The sequence below is a fragment of the Phoenix dactylifera genome, chromosome 7, assembly GCF_051530095.1.
Source record: "Phoenix dactylifera cultivar Ajwa chromosome 7, Ajwa_hap1_PhDact_Kaust_v1.1, whole genome shotgun sequence".
Taxonomy (NCBI): Eukaryota; Viridiplantae; Streptophyta; class Magnoliopsida; order Arecales; family Arecaceae; genus Phoenix; species Phoenix dactylifera.
Window position 1 is genome coordinate 6,100,361 of NC_143196.1, and position 22,453 is coordinate 6,122,813.

The following is a 22,453-nucleotide window of genomic DNA, read 5'->3' on the forward strand; positions in this document are numbered from 1 at the left end:
GGTTTACCAGCATGTACTGTTGGCAAGAGTAGGTCTCCATCAGTTTCAAGATAATGGCTTGGAATATAAAAGCCTGCTTTTTAAGATGAAATGCCTCCATGGCCCTGGAAATTGGAATGAAGCAGTTTTAAAGGAGGGAATCAGAGTGGCTTCAACATCATGCATAAAATTCCTTCGTGAAACAAAAATGAGAGTCCATTGTACATACCTTGAAAACAGATTTTTTTTTTTTTTCTTTCTCACTGTAGAACCACACTTAACTACATACCGAGCAGAGATGCCAATATATCCAGAAAGTAAGAATGATAATTCACTTGTGACACTAGGTTTCTACTGAGAAGAAAGATAAAAGCCCAGTGCAGTTCCAGATATATTTATTGTCATATAATGGGTATTTACAGGACAATCCCATCCTGTTTTTACACTTGACTTGATCTATGGATACATAATGACTTTTTGCTGCTTCGAGAAAAAAAAAATACAAAGAGACAGACAGACATTACATTATCCCCAAATAAGAAAACGTCTCCGCATTAAATTTCTCAAGTGAATTTGCTCGGAGTATCTGTACTTTCGCTGAGCAGAATGCAACCCAAAAGCAAATCACAAATATTATTTACCTGAGCAGGAAAAAGATGAGGTCAAGACAACAAACCGCAAAATTCAAACAAAATAGACTTCAAGTTCAATGTGTTAATTTCTAATAGCAAGTTCTATCATTTTATAATTTTCAGGGAAAGAGAAACACAATATACTAGATGAAGGAACCCACCATCGACTATTTCATGCCATATCATGATTTTGTATGATGGCAATACAAACATTATGGTGACCAAATAATATTATGAGCATTATGAATATGTTATGACAATTACACTGGGGTTGTATAAAAAATGTTATTACGCTGATGAATAAATAAAATAGCATAAAGAAAAATATTTTATCATTCTTTATATAAATAGAAATATCAAGGTTAAATTAACATTGTTTTGGAACAAGTGATTTCATTAAATGACATTGTTATTTCTCTGTTATAATCCACCATTTTCTGTTATAATGGTTAAAAACAGATGTTACATCACGATAATGAAATTATATGAAAAGCAGTTCTCTGAAAACTTTTAGACAAATAATAGTCCTCTATAACGTTATAATGGCTGACACCAGTTAGGAAAAGGGTATTCATTTTTAAAAAGCTAGCACCAAATAAAAGATGCCATCAAAGAGCAACTTTCTAGGATAGTCTCTAAATTAAATAAATACATATTACTCCATTGTCGTAAACCATAAATTTCTAATAATGAGAAAGCTCATACCCGACAAGCCTTACCAAGATATTTGGAGTTGAGTAAATGAATATTGAGCTGCCATCTGTTGGTCTAGTTTCCGTATAAGTATAGTTTAGAAAGCACCACTTCCCATGCCATTTTAGTGCTTCTTATCTCCTTAGACTCATCTAGCCAAAACTATATCTCTTGTTCACATGAGTTAACTTTGGCCTCGATACATGACAATATCTTGATCAAGCCTCTATCACCCCTTGGTGGCTACTCTATCTGCTGCCATGCTTCTTGAATGTATTCATTTCTACATTTGTCCTTCACTTTTGCACATATTGTTCTTATTATCCTTGGAACACTTTGTTTTTATGCTATGAAAGTCTATAATTATTAAAAGATGAGTGCCTTCCAGCCATCTTAGCATCAATTTTTGCCTTCAACATCCAGATATAAAATGTTAGTACAGCAATCAAGTCATGGACTCAGTGCACTATTTCATTCCTAAAGATTTGGTCAAATGTCGGCAAAATGGAAACGCGCAACCTCTACTACTGGTCTATCTACAAGCTTGACTTAAAGGAGCAGTTTTCATTAACAGATGATCCACCAAAACCTCTTCTGAAAGTTCTATATCACATGTATCACAGATGCAGATAAGTTTTGTTTGTCATATGTAAAAAATAGAAGAGGCCATTGCTTGGAAATGTCAAGCAATGCTCAATGACAAGTTCGCTTATTCACAAAGCAAAATGTTATATCTAACATAGATTCCTAAGGAATTCACTTTAGAAGTGGCAAATAACCAAATTAAAACTATAAGACCATGGAAAATGTTAAACTAAGGTGCTGATCAAAATAATGTTAGATGATTAAGACTGATATTTAAAGTTTAACTTTCAAGTGATCACTACATCTTCTACTAATATAACTTTTGAACAAGATTAAATGATTTATGCCACAAGATTCCTTTCGCCAAGTCATATATGAGAACCATCACGAAGCACACTAGAATGAGGTTGAGCCTACGACATAAAATATTCAAGGAGGAATATATATTTACTTACAAGCATAATCATGAAACAGGTGCTAAGGCAGGACAAGGATCACACCTGTTGGGAACTCTCAAGCCTAATACATATCACAAGGGAAAAGATGTTGGGTTTGAATATCTGAAATCAGACCCTCTTCTTTGAGAAATAGCTGATCATCAACTAGTCAACTGCTGGTCCCTCTCTTACAAATTTGGCTATTAGAGTTAAGATTTCATACAACTTAGCAATCCAAGTAGCAAGACAAGGATGTTAGAGTTCAGTCTGTACAAAAACAGGAAGCACTCTCACTCTTGGGTCCTTAAAAGTTTGTATAGCCCATTTCAAATTCTTTACCTATTAAACTGTAACTATATGTCAAAACAAACAAGCACTTCTATTGCCCTACTTATGACAACCTTTCAGTATTTGGACAAGCACATGTTTTTTCTGTCTGAAACATGCTAAGCTGGATTTTTTCCTTTGTTCTGGTAAGTATTTGATTATATTAAGGGGTATATACAAACATCAAAGACCATTCAAGGGTGCTCAAAACCCTAAAATGATTATCACAAAGCAACACTCAAGAACTCAGCAACCAAAAAAAAAAACAACAAGGACAATAAACGACCATGCAGAAATCACAACCCACTAAGCTGGAACTTTATTTGGGTAATTATTTTACTATTTGGGGGTATATAAAAGTATCAAAGACCATTCAAGGATGGTTAAAACCAAGAAATGATGATCACAAAGCGACACCTAATAACTTAGTGACCACATACCCACAACAAGGACAGTAAACTAGTTTTATTAATTTTATATGCCAATAGGAAAGAATCATAACGGAGGCTTCATCCATAAAATAGTTTTATTATTTTTATATGCCAATAGGAAGGAAAAAGATAAACATTAAAAGAATAAAAAGATAAAAACTAAAAAGGATAAAAATGATGCAAAGGAATCATCCATTGATTATCTTCAATTTCAAATTTGTCGGTGGAGATGCATTGAATCAATCTGAGGAGACATTACTTCAAGTCAAATGGTTACATCTTGTTACATTCATCACTGTCTGTGGTCAATTGTCAGCTCAGTGATCATCACAACAATCATGATGGAAGATAGGAAATGAAAGAAAAGTGTTCCTTCACTTAAGACTCCTTAGTCTCTATTAATTAAGAGATTACAGCACCAGATCTTATAATCAATTTTAGCAAATCCTCATTCCTGTCCTTATTAGACTGGGTGTCTACACTACCAAGATAAGCAGGTATTATAGCTTAATATCTTAAAAGAGTTGTGCACTTTGTCAAAGAAGATTGTATAAAGACTTGCAGCTATCAGCAAGGAATCTCAAGGAAAATACTTCTATTAGTCTTGCTTAATCAAATTTGTCCTCAAGTTCCTTTTTATTGTTTCATAATGCTCCAACAGAAAATTGACCACTCATATGGACATGTCATTTGGAAGCACTTGACAGTGAAGCTGTATTGCTTAAACCCATCATGTAACATTTTTCCAATATCAAGTTTTATTTCCTAGGCTTGACCACTAAATCCTGATTAGCCTCTTGATATATGGGCATTGCAGCTTATTGGGAAAGGTCCCGAGATAAGTTTCACTCAAACTCATATGCTGAAAAACTTAACTAAATCAACAATAACTCCAAATATATAATTGTTGATTAACATTAACAACAGCTCAATTTAGGCAATACTAGCAATTTAAATAAGTGAACCAGAATATGGCAAAACAAAACAAGTATCTTTTCTTATTCTCATATATAAGAATTCCAGAATATTCATTAGCTTTAAAAAAAAATAAATTGTTTGCACTTTTGAACTTCATTTATCAAAATAATCTCATCAGCTTACACGATCATGGTCGATCCCCAAATCAGCTAGTATTCATCCCATCTGCCACTGCACCCATGAGACAAACCCAAAATTTAAAAAACGAGGTGAATAAAAACAAACAAACGATTTTTACTTCTCTCTGCATTAATTTTAACCGAAAAATCAACGATCTTTGAGGTCTAAAACACCTTGAGAACCGGTTCTCCTTTGTCAGAGACACTGGATTGCTTCATTGCTGCCATCTGCTTGATTGCCGCTCTCCCAGCTGCCGACTTCTCAAACTGCTCTTGCCTACAATTCACCATAATGTGTCAACGGAACCAATCTAAAAGTCGAATAACAGAAACCCTAATCGACATTCTCGTCAATACACCAAAAAAACTCGATCTTTCTTCGTTTTTAAATCAAAGAAAAAACGAGAGAAAAGCACAGGCTAATGGAATCTCGATTCCGATGTTGTAAACTAAAAATTCCATCTACAAACGAGGATTGGATAAGATTTAGATTGGGGATTGGAATTGCTTGCCTCCTCTGAGCCGCCTCGGCGGCTCGGAGACGGGCTTCTTCGGACTGGATGCGCTCCGCCTCGAGCCTCTCTGCCTTCGAAGGTCCGAAGCACGAGCAGAACGCCATCGCCCGTCCCCTTTCTCGTTTCCTTTTTTTCCCTCTTCGTGACCTCTTCGTGACCTGTGGGTAATTAATCTTTTGCCGGGGTACACCAGGACACGCGGGAATACGGGATATGCCGTGATCTTGGCCGGCAACGGTGGGACCTCCGCGTTGCCTTTTTTTCTATTGTTGCCCCGTGCATGGGCTAAAGTCTGACCTCGGCGTTGCCTTTTTTTATTTTGTTGGGCCGCGTTCTTGGTTCGCCGTTGGAGACCACACCGATGACGTTAGACTGCAAAACTTCTGACTGTTTTGCTATTGAATTGGTTTAAGCTAGACATGATTGGATGAAAGATGGACAGATTAGTTTTTATTCACCATGGGATGGATGAGGTGGTGTCTTAACTTAGAAGGATTAATCAAGACAAATAAATCCTATCACATATTAGTAAAAACTTGTCTGCTTTCTCTCAACTCTAACCAATCTATTAAATGGTTTTCACTTGTATGCTTCCCTCCTATCATATATTTACATCCATTGTAGTTAATACATCTCTTTATAAAATACTAAAAAGAAAGAATAATTCTGATAAATGGGACAAATATGTCAAATTTACTCTAAACAAATTGATTATTAGTATCACAATCATTCTACTAGGATGTACCCCTTTCTATCACATTTGCATTATTATGCCAACTACTAGATTTGTTATAATATAAACTTATGAGTTAGAACACACCTTTTTCCAAGCCATTGCCTGAGGGTATTTGATACTTTTCATATCTTATGGCGACAAATGTTAAGTCGATATTTTATTATTATTATTATTATTATTATTATTATTATTATATATACATATATATATATATACATATATATATATATATGTACATATATGTATATATATACATATATAGATATATGCATATATATATACATATATACATATATATACATACATATACATATATATACATATATATATATATACATATATATACATATATACATATATATATATATATATATATATATATATATATATATATATATATGGATATATTTGGTAAACCGGCGTCTCGCTACTAAGTATGCCTCGACCAATCACAGTACAAAATGCGGGCTAGGCCATGCGGAACGAGGGTAGTGCCCTCCCATACAAAAACTCCAGTATGATGTACTGCAAAAAAGGCAACCTAGTCAGCCGCACTGTTCGCCTCTCGAAATACATATGTGACTCCAAAAGAGTCGAACCTCTCCAAAAGGTGGCATACATCATGGGGAAGAGGATGTAGGTCTGGCTCGGTGTATCCACTTCTGATTCAGTCAATCACTACAACCGAATCATTCTCCAAAAGTATCCGCTGAGCCCCTAGGTGTACTTTAGCATAAACGAGGCCCTCCCACGCTGCGCACAGCTTCGCCACTGGGATTGACTCGTCAAATATGCGCCGTCCTCCTACCACAATCATTCTGAGTTCATGATCTCTGATAATAAAAGCCCATGTCACATCTACTGCCATTCGCTGAAATGTTACCGTCAAAGTTTATTATATTATTTTTTTGCATGGACCGTTGGTATGCAACTTTTAAGTAAGTAGGAGAATAGAGCTAGAAAGTTTAATGTTATGAATACACTTTTTATTTATTTATTGATTTTTTAAGTAGATGGAAAGGGAAGCAAATCATTTTGAGTAAACCTGAGCCCAAGCCAACCTAATTTATTTTCAAGTTACAATAAATCTAGAGCCAACTTATTGATCAATTAGGTTGAGTTGGATCCAATATCAATATATCATCTTAGCACTTCCAATGGTGTGCGATGGGACCGGATCGGGTCATGAGTTGACCCGACCCGTTAGCATTTCAAGACCGTTGGTACCATCAATTGCTTCGTGCCCGTGAAGCACTCACGTGCGTTGCACTTGCTTTAATGAAAGCAAGTCGCTTTACACTTCGCGTCTACGGCCTTACCGAAATAAAAAAACTCCGACCATGAGCTCCTCCTCCGCCGCCGCCGCCGCCCGCCGGCGGCGACCCTTGCACTCCCTCCCGCCGACCGAAACCCTAGAAATCGGTAGCGGCCTGTCCCTCTCCCCCCGTCTCAAGCTCCTCCTCACCTTCTTCCGCGCCGACCCCGCCGTCAAGCCCGTCGACGAGTGGAAGCTCCGCCTCTCCCTCCTCGACTTCCTCCGCTCCTCCCTCTCGCTCTCCGTCCCCGATGACGACCTCCTCATCCGCAAGCGCTCCGACCTCCACAAGCGCAAGCGCAACGACCCCGTCGCCTTCGGTACCCTCTACGTCCGCGAGCTAGGGTTCCTCAAGAGCAAGACCACAAGAGACAAAGACCGTGACGAAGAAGACGACGAGGAGCTCCTCTGCAGGAAGTTCTTGGACTGGCGGAGCTCCGTCGTGGACCGGCTGGCCGGGATCAAGTTGAATCTGGAAGGAGTCAAGTTCGAAATGAGCGTGGAGATCCCTCCCTCCGAAGATTTTGAGAAGATGGAAGAATCTTGGAAGAAATTCTATTCTGGTTCGCAGGGAGCTTTCGACTTTTAGTTCCTTTCGCACTGCTTGGTTCGGAAATTTTCATTTTGCTCCTGTTTACAGGGAATTATGCAAGCGGTGCGGCCAGGCGGGCAGACACCATTATTGTGCAAGGGGTTCCTTCGAGATGGTTTGCTGAGCCACGAGTGTCTTCAAAGGCCTCGATGCTGGTCACACATACCATTTTTTCGGTGTTTGGGAAAATAAGGTACATTTTGTCTTCTTTTCAGTTGTAGTTGCTGAAATGTTTATCTTTCTATCTTTTCTTGCCATTGTCGCTATGAATTTGCTTCACGATAGCAACGCTTTTCTAGAGAGAACAGTCAATACAACTTGTTTCCATACTATAATGGTAGTGGCCAAAAGTAAAAAAAGGAGTTAATTTGTGGCAACTTTCATCGATTATGCTCCAGAAACTAGCACATGGCTTGTGCTTAGAAAGCACTTGCTTATTCATACACGAATAAAGAGCTTGTCCCACTTAATTGCAGATATACAAAAGGTGCAAATGGACTAACTGAACTTAAATTTAATTGACTCATCCAACTCAAATATTTTATTTTGCTGGCAATCTGCTGGCATTAGTCTGCATTCAGAATTCAACAAAATTGGGTTTGACTCTACTGAAGTTGGAGCCAATCATATTGAACCCAAATAGGATTTTTTAAAACAATTCCTTGATAATATTTCTTAACAAGCACTGAACGAGTTAATAAGTGTTGCTTTTCAACATGGAAGACCCTCTTGAAAAAAGGGAAAGCAATATCAAACATGCCTGAATAGGGGTATGAGCCCTTTTAAAAAGTGGGAAACTAGCTTTTTCTGATCATTATATATATATATATATATATATATATATATATATATATATATATATATATATATATATATATATATATATATATATATATATATATATTTCCAATAAAGGCTTAAGGAGTTCAAACAAGGAGAAATCAAGGGCAAACAATTTCAAGGCTAAACTTCTTAATTTTCTCAATTGTGGGGATCCTCTCCCTTTATATTTATAGGGTGCTTATTTAGCAATTTTTGTGCTTTGTGGCTAGATTGGTTGATAATGGCTTTAGGGTGTTTCTGTTTAATCAAAGTTCATTGAGATGGCAACTGCAATTGGGCTTTTCTTTCCCTTTGTGTGTGTGTTGGGGGCGAGGGGGGGCGGTGAGGGGCTCCTATTCTTTCTATAATTCATTGGATTTAGAAGGATGACAGATCATTCCAAGAGTCTTGATTGTTTAACTAAGTTCATGCTCACTTTCTATGTAATGGTTCTCGCTTTGAAGGGACTTTTGCTTAAAGGCCCATAAGTGCTAATACCAGGAAGAAGTAAGGTTTATAGAATGTTTGGAGATGGTCTCACTTATAAAAGTTTCAGCTGTTCTATTTGAACCTAAAATATTTCAAGTGTATTTGAGAAATGAGACATTTTGTTTGGGCCCCTTTTCTTCACCGTGTGATAATAAGGGTATGATACATGCACAAGATTTTCAATTGGATGATCATAGCCATCATTTATATTTTTAGAATATATGATCTCTTTTTTGTTTGGATATTCTTTCCCTTTAATTAGGTAGCTATCACCATGCTTAACCCAACAACCTGCATCATTTTGTGAGACATTCTGGGTACAATTAATCTTTTGTGGAGGACATTGATGTGATGAGATTAGCTCCTTCAGCCAATGTCCTGGCTGGTTACTAGGAGAATTGCTATATTCACCAATTAAAACTTCAAAAAATATATACTAGGAGTGGGAAAACTTCTATATTGTTTTGCCTAGTGGTGGTTTAATAGTATGCATGCACAGACTATGATATTCACTTCATGATAAAAAGATACATCATGTATTGTGGGTTATAGGCTCTAGCATATTATCTAATGGAGGGGGGAGTACGTTATCAAGGAGAGATCATATATTCTGAAGTTATAAATGATAGCCATGATAATCTAGTGAGAGGATCCTTCATCAGGTTCCTAACCCTCGTTGGCTCAAGGTGAAGAAAAGAAATGCCAAATAAATTTATTTCATCTTTCAAATGTATTTGAGTTCCTTTTAATTCAAATGGAACAATTGAAGCACCCATAAGTGAGAGCATATTTGGAGCTTCTGTAAAATGCTATATTTTCTTGATAAAGGCAAGCATAAATCCTTTCAAAGTGAGCTCCAGCCATCACTCCCATTGCAACATGAATTAAAGAAAGTATATTAGGAGCCAGTATAGTCGGCTCTTGAGCCATCATCTTCGTCACATAAAAAACTCTAATTCATTAAAATGCTCTAAAGACATTATGAGTGTAGCCATATAGCAAGAAAGGATGCTAAATAGGTTTCCTTTGAAGGATTGAATTATAAAGAAGTTAGCCTTGGAACTAGCCTTTCTTTTCCTCTTCTTGTTTGAGCTCCTTGGGCCCTTGTTATAATATATTTGGTCACACACAACTTACTTCCTACTTCTTGAAGGTCTTTGCCAGATAAATCATTGATAAACATGCAATAGCTCCCTTAAACTACTAAGATAAAAATGCCCTCTGAGATAAAACAGGTGATTGTTTGGGGGATAAACTTGTCATACACATACCATGTAATGGGAACGCTCACTAGTTTTTCAATTTTCCTATGAAAATATCCCAGTCTCTCCTTAAGGAAAGTGGCATGTTAGCCTTCAAGCATTATAACTTCGCAAAGCTCTAAATAATTTTAGGTTTTTATTATGTTCTCTTCTAGAAATCATTCTTCCACCCAAACTTCCAGCACTTACTAACAAACTGTATACTCATGCAATATATTTTCAGGGTTTGCAATGGGTTTAGTTGGATTTGGGTTGGGTGAATGTCTTATATTTATCAAGTTCATATGGGCTTGACTTGAACCGGCTCGTCCTACTAGTGATCAACTATATCTCACTTGAAGCCAACCTGGGGTCAACGCAACTGACCTGAACTTGAGTTTAGCCATCTAACAAGAATGGTGATCAAATGTTGGTAGGCTAACCAGATTAGGTGTGATAGATGATGGATGACGTGAGGTGGCTAGATCAAATAGTGGGCAAACGGAAGTCATGTTTAGGTGGTTTGATGTGGTGATAGGCAATCATATCTTTGTAGGGGTGCGGGCACCTAATTTTGTGCATAGATAATCATTTGATGCGATGATTGAATTTCTATTGGAAAAGGGGGTTCAGGCATGGATTGGCAGAATTTGCATGTGGCTGAGTCTGGTGATGTGGTGGCTCTATTTGGTGGTGTTGCAGCCAAATTTGTGTTAGCATGAGTAGATTTGGCAATGGGCAATCTGAGACGATGAGTGGGGAAAATGGGGAGAGAGAGAGAGAGGAAGGAGTAGGAGAGGAGTGGAGAAGAGGAAATGAGGACAAAGAAGAGGGGAGAAGAGAGAAGTTGAAGAGGGGAGGGGAAGGAGTGTGGGATGAGGGGTGGAGGGATAGGGGGAAAAAGAGGGGAGGCAAGGCGAGTGGAGAAAGGAATGAGGATTTGGTTGGATCACAAATCGATTATGTAGATTGGTTTACTTATCCTACAAAATGTAACAATATGGATAATGTAAACTATGTTTATGTAATTAGATATAAGATTCTGATGCATCCCAACCTGAACATAACCCAATTTGTATGGAAGTCTGGTTTGCTTGAGCTGTGGACCAATAGGTTAGGCAATCCAGATTCAGGTTCAAGGTACGACCCCTATATATTGTTAGTCTAGTCTTGAAGGTCATCTAAATCAGTTATATTTCCTTTTATTCTGAATTTTCCTTTCCTACATGGATGACCAAGCAGCATGTTATAACTTATAACCTTAGGATTTTAATAGATATATTTCTTTCAGAAAGCCTCATGGTTCTTAATCCTTCCATTTGTGTGATATTTGGATCGTAGATTAATGAGCAATAGCATAATCCATAAAATATGCGTACTGGTGACTTTGAGATATAACAGAGTAATTTGCTGGTTCAAAATAACACCCGAAATGCAATTCATTCAATTACCATTATATAATACCATTAGGATCATGTGGAGCAGCCAGAGGTTCCATAGATTTATCTTTTATAAGGATGGCTAAAATTCTGATAGAATTTCTACATAATGTTTGGGGGATCCAATTAGGACATGGATTCCCAAGGGAATCTGGATAAATTTCTAGAATAGTCTCCACCAAGGTTCGCCGTACCGGTACCGAACCCCGTACCGGTGCCGCATTAGTATAGGCGTACCGAGTGTCGGTACGGTACCGTACGCTCGGTACCGACCGTACCGACATTGGTGTACCGATACCGGTACCCATCGGTACGGGTACGGTACGCTCGGTACCGACCGGTACCGACCGGTACAGCGAACATTGGTCTCCACTATTTGGGAGATTTGAGTTTGAGGCTTAAGGAATTCTAATAAAACTCTTGCGGTCTCCCCACATGTGGGGTTGTACCCAAAAATCCCTGAAAAGGAATGTAATAAAACTAACCCTGCAAAGTGAAAGCTATAAGCTTTATAAGCGCATGTACTAAAATTAAAAGAAAAAATTGTTTCAAGTTCACATCCAAATTTTAAATCCATAAGAAACTATTAAAAAATAATTCAAAGCTGCAATCATATATGTATTACACCTTAAACCCTTGGATCTGATTTTCCCGACCCCATTGTGCATGAATTTTGAAACACAGAAGGCAAACAATCTCTACAAAAGTGATAAAAATATAGCATCAATATCATGACATGGTCCTGAAAACTTGACAAGTTAAAAAGGGTGTTGAGCCTCTCACATTCTTTGGACTCATAAACAAAGGCCAGGGGGGCATTTTGTTGAAGCAAAAAATAAATTGCAATAATATGTTAATCCATGTTAAAGGAAAAAAAGCTTGAATATTGTGGGCATTGGGAATAGGTACTCTTTATAAATATAGAGAAAAGGAGATACAAGGTCTTCTTGTTTCAACCAAAAGATCTAACATTACTGACTTTGATGAATGAATTATTCTTTGACTGCTCTGAGCTATCAGTCGGTTCCGCATCCCCATAAGTCCAATTTCTAACTTAGCCACTATTAAAGAACCCAACAATCTAAAAGGAAAACATATTTGAAAACTGGAAAGGTAAGAAAAAGATGTTGTATCAGCATAGCCTGTCAAGCATAGAAAACTGAAAAACATTAGTGAGAAGACATTGTATCGCCATGGCTTTTTGGTCATCTAAGTGCTCATGTTAGCCTATAACCTCTTCCGCATCCCCATAAGTCCAATTTCTAACTTAGCCACTATTAAAGAACCCAACAATCTAAAAGGAAAACATATTTGAAAACCGGAAAGGTAAGAAAGAAGATGTTGTATCAGCATAGCCTGTCAAGCATAGAAAACTGAAAAACATTAATGAGAAGACATTGTATCGCCATTGCTTTTTGGTCATCTAAGTGCTCATGTTAGCCTATAACCTCGCTAGAAAATGATCACACATAAAAATCTCTTGTTGGGTTGGCCTAATTTTAATCAAGTTTCTCCTCTTTGAATGATGGGTCTTTTTCTTCTTGGCTTGGTCTAGTTCTAAGTTTTAGCATGTCAAATGTTTGACCTTCTTTCTACAGGATTAACCTAGTTTAACTGAGTCTTGGTACCTGGAAATGATGGGCCTTTTTACTATCAGATTGGTTGCATTCTAACTAAATTCAGGGTTAGCCTAATTCTAAAGAAGACATAGACACAAGAGTCAGATTCAGACATGTCTCCAAGTGTTTGACTCGGCAAGGGAAGAAAAAGGAGATTCAGGGATACATAGAAAAAATAATTTAACTAAAATATATTTAATTACAATATAAAAGAAAATATCAAAAAAATTATCTGTAAGGTCTTCCAATATGCATGGTTCTCATCAAAACTTTTTAGTTAGCTTAAGGATTTTAGGGACATGATTATTTATAAAATTATTTTAAAAGTACGTTCTTAATCAATCTCTAGAAAGGAACAAAATCGCACTTTAAACATTATTATAGTGGCTCAAACTTACTCTTTACCAATTACTAAAACCTAAATTATTAAATTTTGATAAGTATCCGAATGTTTGATGCATATCCGACTCGGACACATATTCGGTACGAATTCTAGGAGCCAAATGTGAGTGTGTCCAGGTAACACAGCATAGAATGTCTTACCTTCTTCTTGAGGGTTGGTTTATCTCTAATGATGCTCTGCATTTTCAAGCTGATTCAAAATATCACGTGCTTAAACTGAATTGGACTATATGTCCTTAAAATGGATGTGACTTAGATTCAAATGAACTATGTCTACCTCCACTTGCCTTTGTGTGTGATTGATATCAAACTTGTAATGCATATGGTCTTAAAATCTTATGTTTTGAGCTCAAGATTGCATGTTCCTGCACAACGTGTGCCTTACATGAAGAGTATGCTGCTTTAGGTTTTGAAACTTGTTTTCATGAATATTTTGGGTTATTCAAGGAACGGGAATCTGGGGACCAACTGCATCTGCCTCTACTTCTATCTCCTAGTGTAGCATGCACAAGACTCAGATTACTCGAGGGTTTGAAACCTGAGTCTATATATAATTTGGACTTATAGATCATCTGTTCCTCTCTATGCCTTACTGTTGCCTATACAGTATTTAGGTTGCCTAAAGGTTTGGAAACTGGTTTCCAGGCACAACTTGGATTCAGGAATTCTTTATTTCTATCTCAGTTCATTGATGTAGCCTTTACAGAGAAAAAGGGGTTACTTAAGGGGAAAAAAGGTTACTTAAGGATTTGAAATATGTCCGCCTCTTAGTGTAGTTTATACAAATTGGACTGCTTAAGGTTTTATCAATTCTCTCATAGCATTTGTAATGTGCCTTTTCTCCTTTTCACCTCATTCAATTAATTCCAGCATTTTGTCTTCTGCACTCTATTTCCTGCCCGCTTAAAAGCATATTTAAGAATTAAGATAGTAGATTTTCTACTTTCAAAAGGATATGAAATGTGTGCATATTGACATAAGCTTAAAGCATTTTGAAATGTGTGTAGATCTATACTATATTAGAAAGAGCGTGTTCAAGCATTTGGGTCTGTCAAATATGCCCATACTGAAAAAGCGATTAATCTATTCATCGAATCATTTACATGGATAAAATTAAACTAAGCTCTTGTCTAGCTCTACCTCTAAACTTTTGCTGTCTTTTCTTGTTTGTTTACTATTCATCTCTTTTCTTTGTTTCCTTATTGCTATTTTATCTCAATAGTAATGCATTCTTTTGAGAATGATCTATTCAAAAGAGTTTATTTTATCTATGTCATTGGATCTCTCAATAACTTCTAAAGCCTGACTTTTGTTTCTTCCCCTTGTTTCCTGTAAAATCTTAGATCTTTACATGGTTTTCACATGCTGCTCATAATAGCCCCCTTTTAAAACCCAAAATTCCATTTTAGGCCGGACGAACCTTATATACCCTGTAAAAGACAGGGCAGACTTCTTAGTTCTCATTCTTCTGCCCAAGCTATTTTAAAATCTGGATGCCAAGCACTTAGTGTGAACATAGCCTTTGTTTCTTTCCCCTCTTTTCTTGTAAAGTGTTGAATCTTCATATTGTTTTCTCAAATTGGAACAGTAGGTTAAAAACCAAAAATCTTATTTTAGGCCGACCATTGACCTTATTTCCCAATAATTGTGGGCACACTTGTTAGATCTTTGTTTACAAGAGCTGGACAATAAGCGCTTAGAGTGAGCATAGCCCTAGATCAATTCATTCTTTAAGTCAATCTATGATATTCAATTTATAATAGTCTTAGAATCACTTTATTAAATCCAATTTATAGGTATATTTTAGTTTGCAAGCTTGATTTATTCATGTTCATGAAGGGAGTATGGTTATGGAAACTAACTTCTGAGTAATGAAGCATCATAAGTGGAATGATCTTGTTGCGTCATGAAGCTATTCACCTCACTTTTGTTAGCTATCCTTTTGCTCATTTTGATTTTCTTTGAAATAGATGAGAATTGGAGGATTTGGCTATTTTCGACTAGCACTATGATGAGGACCTTTGATTTCCCACTACAACTGCTTTTGGCATAATTAAATACCCACATCCTCTGAAGTTTGTTTCTTTTTCATAATTCCAATTCCTTATCCAACCGTCTCCTGGTTTGGTAATTGATACTACCGCTTTTGCCAACATAAATACATTGGCGCTCATGAATATCAACATTTGTTCATGTATGACTTACACAATAAGGTCAATGCTTATAGTTGGCTAGAGCTGGTGAACTGGATATGGGTTGGGTGGGTTCCTAGCTTTATTCGTTCATGGTTGCTTAGAACTGTGCTGTCTCTTTTGTTTTGAGTCTAGTGGATCATGATGGTAAACTAACTTGTCTCACCGTAGTTCCCTTTGACACTTGTCATTGATATTTCACATGACCCTGATGATCCTAACATAAAACTAATGTAGAACTTCCATTGTGGTGTTTTGTCATACTTGTTCATAGATTCTAGGTATAAATTATTCTAGGTATTTTGCAAAAATGGCCACATACATTTTAGATCAGCAGGAATGGCCCTTTTGTGCAAGTCTGCAAGATCAGCCATTTTTTAATTTTTCTGATCGAGTTACCCCTGGCACCTATCATATGATGGATAGGCTTGAGGAGATTTGTAAACATGTAGAGCTGGTAAAATGTGACCCGATCCGTCAACTTGACCTATGTTCGACTTGCCATAATTAGGGTTAGGTTTGGGCTAAATGAGTTCGGGTCATAAACAAGTCAATCCGTTTAACCTGTTTAACATTCGGATTGGGTTTGGGTTTGAAACATCTTACCTGTTTAACCTGTTTAATATTCGGGTTAGGTTGGGTCAAGTAATCCGTTTAACCTATTTATGATATGTTTAACTTGTTTAAAACCTGCTTAGCATGTTTGTCCTATTTAAGCCGATCCGCTTAACCTATTTAACCTATTTAAATCCATTTAACATGTTAAAAACTCACTTAACCTATTTAACCCGTTTAAGCTGACTTGACCTATTTAATAAATGGGTTATGCTGGTTGAATCGGTTTACCTGTTTAATAAATAAGTCAGATTCAAAATCTGAATTTTTGACCTGTTTAATAAACAGGTCGGGTTCAAGTTGATAAATTTTTGATCTGACTCACATCTAATCCGACATATCTCCGACCCAACCTGATCTGATTGCCATCCCTATAAACATGTCTAATAGTGCACATATTTACACTAATTGGTGCACAAGGTTTGCCATATCGGCTGGTGCTAGTGCTTACCGATTGTACCGTATTGGTTGGTTTCGATGCTAACCGATTGTACTATATTGGTTGGTACTGGTGTTAACTGACTATACCGTACCATATTGGCACCAAATTGGTACATGGTATAAAAGGCGTACCAACACTCGATACACCAAACTGGCTCCTGTACCAGATGTACCGACACTGTAATAGGATGGTACGGATACAAGGTCTGGTACCGAAACAACAAATATTAACACATATTTAGACTAAGTATGTTTCATAATTTCTTTCAATCTAAATAATTAGTATTACTCATTTTTAAACTATCTGATGTACATACCTCGATAGGTAGACAATCCAAGGTACATATATTGGAACAAGTTGATGTACTATAATTGTGATGCGGACATTTAAACTAATCAATATATGCATTCATCAGAAATCTGGATTAGTATATGCAACTTGAGGATGCACACTTTTTACTAAATGATGCACATATTCTAGAGTGCAAATTTTTGTTATTGGATGCGCATGTTCATGTAGACTGGCTAGGGGCAGTTTGGTCAGAAAAAATGAAAGAACGACTGACCTTGCAAATCTAGAAACATGACCGATCTTGCAAGAGCAATAAATGCAATATGCATCAGCCCATGATCAGGGAATGTAGGCAAAATTAGTATTGACCTGCCACCAATCTTCGACCATTAGATCAGCATGGTCGCGAGAGGGAAAAAGAAAGAGAGAAGGAAAGGCTCTGGCAGTCGAGTCAGCAAGGTCATGAGAGAGAGAGAGCATTGGAGGCCATCGATTTGCCCTTTGATGCTACTTCCCTTCGGCGGTCTGGTCTGCTGTCAAGCTCCAATTGTCTGGTGAGAGAGAGGGATATTATCTTGTCACCTTCTGATGGCCATCCATTAAGATTCGGTGAGGGAGGACGATGAGTGAGTGAGAGAGAGAGAGAGAGAGAGAGAGGGAGAGAGAGAGGCAGGAAAAGATCGGTCTTACTTGAATGCTGGAGGACCAAAATGGTGGTGGTGGCTGACCATTGGCTGTTCGGTGTTGGAGAGGAGGGTCAAGGATGAGAGGGAGGCCAAGAATCATGGGATGTTGGGAGGAGAGGGCTCGATTGAATCAAATCTCTAGTCCTAATCTATCTCACCTGAAACAATAAAAGGATTTCAAGAACCGACCAATTTGCTCGAACATGGAGCAGTTCGACAGAGTCGGCGGTTCAACTGTGGGTTTAAGCAGTTTTACAAGACTAGGCTAGTTTTTATCTCAACATGGTTTTAGAGTCATTCGGATCGGATGCTAGATCGTTTGATGGTCCAACCGGTTCAACTGGCTGTCCAATCTAGTTTTTAGAACATTGCTTTCTCCTTCAATTTACTCCGTTTAATCTGACTATTTCCGCTTCCAAATGCAGCCTAGTCTGATAAGCATAATATCAACCATATCAAATAAAGTTTACTTCTACTTGATTAATCATCATGCCATGTGCTATCGATAGAATAGTCTTGGCATTGAACCATTTGAGGCATGTGCATATGAAATCCAATCAAAATCCACCCATCATTTTGCAAATGTTAATACCGATATGTTTACATGTATTTAGATTCCAAGTTATATGATTTACATGATAAATATGCATGTTACTGATTTACACACGCCAAAAACCATGACTGAATGACTGCAGCAGTTAACTCGATACCCCCACCTTATTTCTTATAGAATTTTGTATTAAGACAAGAAAACATGATAAAAGAAAATACAAAACCAGATTTCGGAGGCCAAGAAAGGCTGTAGCAGTATATACCAACTATATCAATGCACACCATTCAGCTCCTTTTATTTGTATGATCCTTGGTATCGCACATACCATACTAAGCCCGTCTCACTATGCCCCAATGCCTTAATATTCGAACCTTGGATTAGCAAATTGGTTTCTGATCTAGAATTATCTACAAGATCATGCAAATAGACTGTAGGCCTTCTCACATTTGTTTGCTAGAGATCCCCTTGTAGTGCTATTGTGTTCAACTGTTCATGCAGCATGTTTTGAGGATTATTTATTTATTTATTTATTTATTCAAGTGTTGTCATCTTTTGTATGTCTTGGATGAAAGATACTCTCTGCAGATGCTCTCACTGCATATAAGAGTAGGTTTTTTTTGACTGTATAATTGTCCTAGAGCACAACCCTGGATCTTTGTAGCTGTTTATTGCGAAAGCTGTCTGGATAACCTATCTACTCTACATTATTGTATATTCATTTACCACTGCTTGAGAAAGTATTTGCTTCAGCGAACGCGGACTGTTATTTTATAAGATAGACTATTAGATTTGTGTTTATATATTTCAAAACATACTTGATACATACATTAACAACAAACGCATGACGGTCTGGAGAAGACATCACCACCAAACCAATATAGAATTTTTGGCTACTCAATTTGACATGCATGTCTTTTATCTATTATAATTCTTAAGAATGTTGCATCCCATTTAATATTCTTTATGAGATTCTGGGGTCATGGATATTTTATCTTTTTTTTTAAAAAAAAAATTACTTTAAAGTCAATCTGTGCACCATCTATATACCCTCTATGAACACCATCCTTTGACAATCTTAACTTGCATTAAATAGGAATCTTAATGTTGCTGGCGACGATGATCTAGGTAAGAAAGCAGAAGATGCTGATGGGGAGATTGTATCTGGCCTTAATTGTAAAGTCTGTGTCCAATTTGAGCATTACAGTGACTTCTACAATGCAATGAAAGTGCTGTGTGGACGATCAATGCAGAAGGTAAAAAGTTGCTGTTGAACATTCTTTTTTTAATTTGTATAATCTTTCACTCAATTTGCTATGATGATTATCTATAATTTTGTTGCTCTCTGTCCTTTGGATTTGCAAGTGTTGCATTGCCCTAGTACACAAGTTAGGAATCTCTCTCTCTCTCTCTCTCTCTCTCTCTCTTTCTCTCTCTCTCTCTCCAGCCTGTCAGCAGAATTCAGGATGATGCTCTTCAATTACGCAAATTTAGGACTTAGATCCATGTTAGTAACAATGTGATCAAGCCATACCCATGTTCATGTGTACTCTATAATTTGTCTCACAGTGCAGTAATCACCTGCTTCCTTTGTTACTTTGGGCCTTGGGGCTTTGGCCATGTGATAACATGTCATCTGCCTGGACAGATCCCCTCCATACCAAGTCCTGAGTCTTTTACGTGCACTTTTTATATTTTTGAAAACTTTCTAGTCAAGTTTTATGTGGCCCTGTCATGCATATGGCCAATAAATTGATTTTGACTCGGACTGCTTATTTTTCAAAATGCCTGTTTCTGCTGGAGCCTTTGTTTTTTTTTTAATTTTACTGGTGAAAAGTGTTTCTTGAATTTATTATTTTTGAAATGCTGATTGTCTCCTTTTTATGAAATTGAAGAAGTATAAGCCAACCATAATATTGTGTTTGCAGGAAGGGTCACGCCTGAAAGTAGACTATGAGGTAACTTGGGACAGAGATGGTTTCTTCCGAAGTGTTCATCCAAAACCTACCCATAGTTACGGGCAAGAAAGGGGTGCCTCTATGATGATGGCAGGACATATCAGAAATGAAACCATTAGGCATCAGTCACAAAATACGCGTTTTGACTCTGATGGTGCACGCTCTAAAAGGTTCAGGGTAGGTTTGCTCTCCCATTTTCAGTATCACAGATATGTGCTCTTCCAGACTATTTGCAATGATGTACTAAAGGGATCCGGCCAAAAAGTCCAATATGTTGAAAACTTGTCTAGCTGACATGCATATCATTGGTGTTACTAATTTTATCATTGGTGTGCAATCTGCATGCCTGCTGCCTTCTATCAGTCACCTGTCTAGGACAGGGCCTGCACTTATGAGCCAAGTGTCTCCAATTGTGCTGTTGGGCTGATACCATACACTAGTCTAGTATCTCATGTCAATTAAATTTTTATTTGATCTATCACTTTCCTTTCCTGTTTTATTCCTTCAGTTTTATCAAACTAATCTCACTTTGATAAGTTCTGTAATGAGATGCAGGAATGAGGTTTAACTGCTCAAAATCTGGGAGGCATGGTGGCACCTGGCAATACCAAATGCTGAACCTGAGACTTCAAAGTGCAAGTTGCCAAGTAACAGAGCTGAACGACTTTTTTTATCTTCTTGTAGTCCACAGTCTCATATATTCACATGTCGATTTTAAGAATAACATTTTGTATCACCATGCTTGAAAGTTATTTAGCTGTTTTAACTCATTTGATTGAGAAAATGATAGTGACATGGATAAAGCCTGACGAAGGCAGAACATAATGTTGGTGTCTAGTGAATACATCACTTTTTGTTCTATCGATATTGATGGATTTCTGCTCATGAATCTTACCTCTATGTTTGGAAGATTTGAATTAAAGAGGTGATGACAATGGATTAGCCTGACATGGTATGTGAAGCTCTTCATTGATACAATCTATTGGATAGCTGGAGCTTGTAAGGCATAATGATATTGTCGATCTCGGGTCATTTTCTAATTTGACCAGCAAGATCAACGGCGAAATGTGGATGATGATGTAACCAGTAGTTCAGAAATTTGAACAAGACTGGAGCCGCAAACTGGGTCATGGCCTTCTGTAGACTCTAAGATTGGATGATACTCTGATGCTTTAATTATTAGCACAATTCTTGTCCCTGTATTCTGGAAACGCTATACTTTTAAGAGGTGCCGCCCCACCTGCCCCTACTGTGCAGTGGATGACTTCTTTCAATGTTGGTAGCGAGACAAATTTAGGCCATTAAAGAGGAGGTTGGAGCCACCAAGGTGATAGCCTAGTGGTACTGGGCAGCAATTCTAACCACAAGGTCCCAAGTTCGAATCGCTGCAGCGACGATTAAATTGTGGACCGAAGCTCACTACTTTGGCCACTGCTTGGACTTGTGGTGTAGGACCGCTCTTGAACCGCTAGTAGCCGGGATGGTGCCGGGTATGACGTACTCACACGTGGGACTTGAGCCAGAGCTCAGAGGAGTAGCTGAGCCGGGCCTACGGGTGGGGAGGGTATGAGTAAAACCGGTCGGGGTGCCCAACACACGGCCATTTCTGCCCGCATCGAACATTCTCCTGGCGGGGCGGGGGCCCAGTGGGGCTGCTACGCGGGGGTGGGCTTGTCCCTTCCTCCCCCCTACCCCTTTTCATTAGCCAAAAAAAAAAAAAAAAAAAAAAAAAAAAAAAAAAAAAAAAAAAAAAAAAAAAAGAGAGGAGGTTGGATAATTAAAGAGGATGACTTCTTTTAATGCTTTTCTTCGTGCTGAAACATGAGTATGATGTATCGGATGTTCTACAAAACCATCTAGAAGTCCTTGACGTAGAAGTTTGGAAGCATACCAAGGTTTTCTAGTACAAGGAATTCAACTATAGGTATTGATGTCTATCAAATACAGGAAGCGTATCAAGATTTCCTAGCTCAAGCTCAAGCTCGGCTTATTTAATATGTATTAAGCCAAACTTGGGCGAACATATTTAATTTTGAGCCAAACCTCAGCTATTCAAAAACAACTTATTTATCTAAGAGATCCAGTGAAGGTTTAAAGATATTCGAAATGTCATTTTTATGGTTTGGTCCATTCATCTTGATTATATTATAATTTGATAGATGAAAATATATTTTACTCTACATAGTCTACATTAATTTATAAGAAATAGATATAAAAATATTTAAATACAGGTCATAATAATGATAATATTTTTTATTGCGCCCAAATAGGATTAGAAATATCTACCTTATCAGAAAGAATACCTTCTACAATGGGTTACTAATCTATCCTTAGTTCAGAAATGGATTCTTTGTTGCAAAGAAATTTA

The 22,453-nt window shown here is 37.5% G+C and overlaps 2 protein-coding genes across 2 annotated transcripts; one reads left to right on the top strand and one right to left on the bottom strand.

Moving 5' to 3' along the window:
- Window positions 1-346: 346 nt before the first annotated feature.
- On the bottom strand, window positions 347-4,924 carry LOC120105056 (uncharacterized). The gene is made up of 4 exons (XM_088701096.2): window positions 4,694-4,924; window positions 4,356-4,458; window positions 4,186-4,233; window positions 347-620 (listed from the first exon to the last, which is right to left on the bottom strand). Exons 1-3 carry the CDS (start codon window positions 4,798-4,800, stop codon window positions 4,219-4,221), a joined length of 225 nt encoding a protein of 74 aa, XP_088557222.1. The 5' UTR covers window positions 4,801-4,924; the 3' UTR covers window positions 347-620; window positions 4,186-4,218.
- Window positions 4,925-6,696: 1,772 nt separating this feature from the next.
- On the top strand, window positions 6,697-20,970 carry ZCW7. Its single transcript, XM_008797433.6, has 5 exons — window positions 6,697-7,310; window positions 7,388-7,532; window positions 19,224-19,383; window positions 20,056-20,262; window positions 20,641-20,970. The coding sequence occupies exons 1-5, from the start codon at window positions 6,773-6,775 to the stop codon at window positions 20,644-20,646; spliced, it is 1,056 nt and encodes a 351-aa protein (XP_008795655.4). The 5' UTR covers window positions 6,697-6,772; the 3' UTR covers window positions 20,647-20,970.
- Window positions 20,971-22,453: the final 1,483 nt, after the last annotated feature.

Excerpts from the sequence above, each read along its gene's own strand:
- LOC120105056 (XM_088701096.2), bottom strand. The coding sequence starts at position 4,800 with ATGGCGTTCTGCTCGTGCTTCGGACCTTCGAAGGCAGAGAGGCTCGAG. Across the intron at positions 4,459-4,693 it reads GCCGAGGCGGCTCAGAGGAG|GCAAGAGCAGTTTGAGAAGT; the intron begins GCAAGCAATTCC and ends GGTGAATTGTAG.
- ZCW7 (XM_008797433.6), top strand. The coding sequence starts at position 6,773 with ATGAGCTCCTCCTCCGCCGCCGCCGCCGCCCGCCGGCGGCGACCCTTG. Across the intron at positions 7,533-19,223 it reads TCGGTGTTTGGGAAAATAAG|GAATCTTAATGTTGCTGGCG; the intron begins GTACATTTTGTC and ends TGCATTAAATAG. Across the intron at positions 19,384-20,055 it reads GTGGACGATCAATGCAGAAG|GAAGGGTCACGCCTGAAAGT; the intron begins GTAAAAAGTTGC and ends TTGTGTTTGCAG.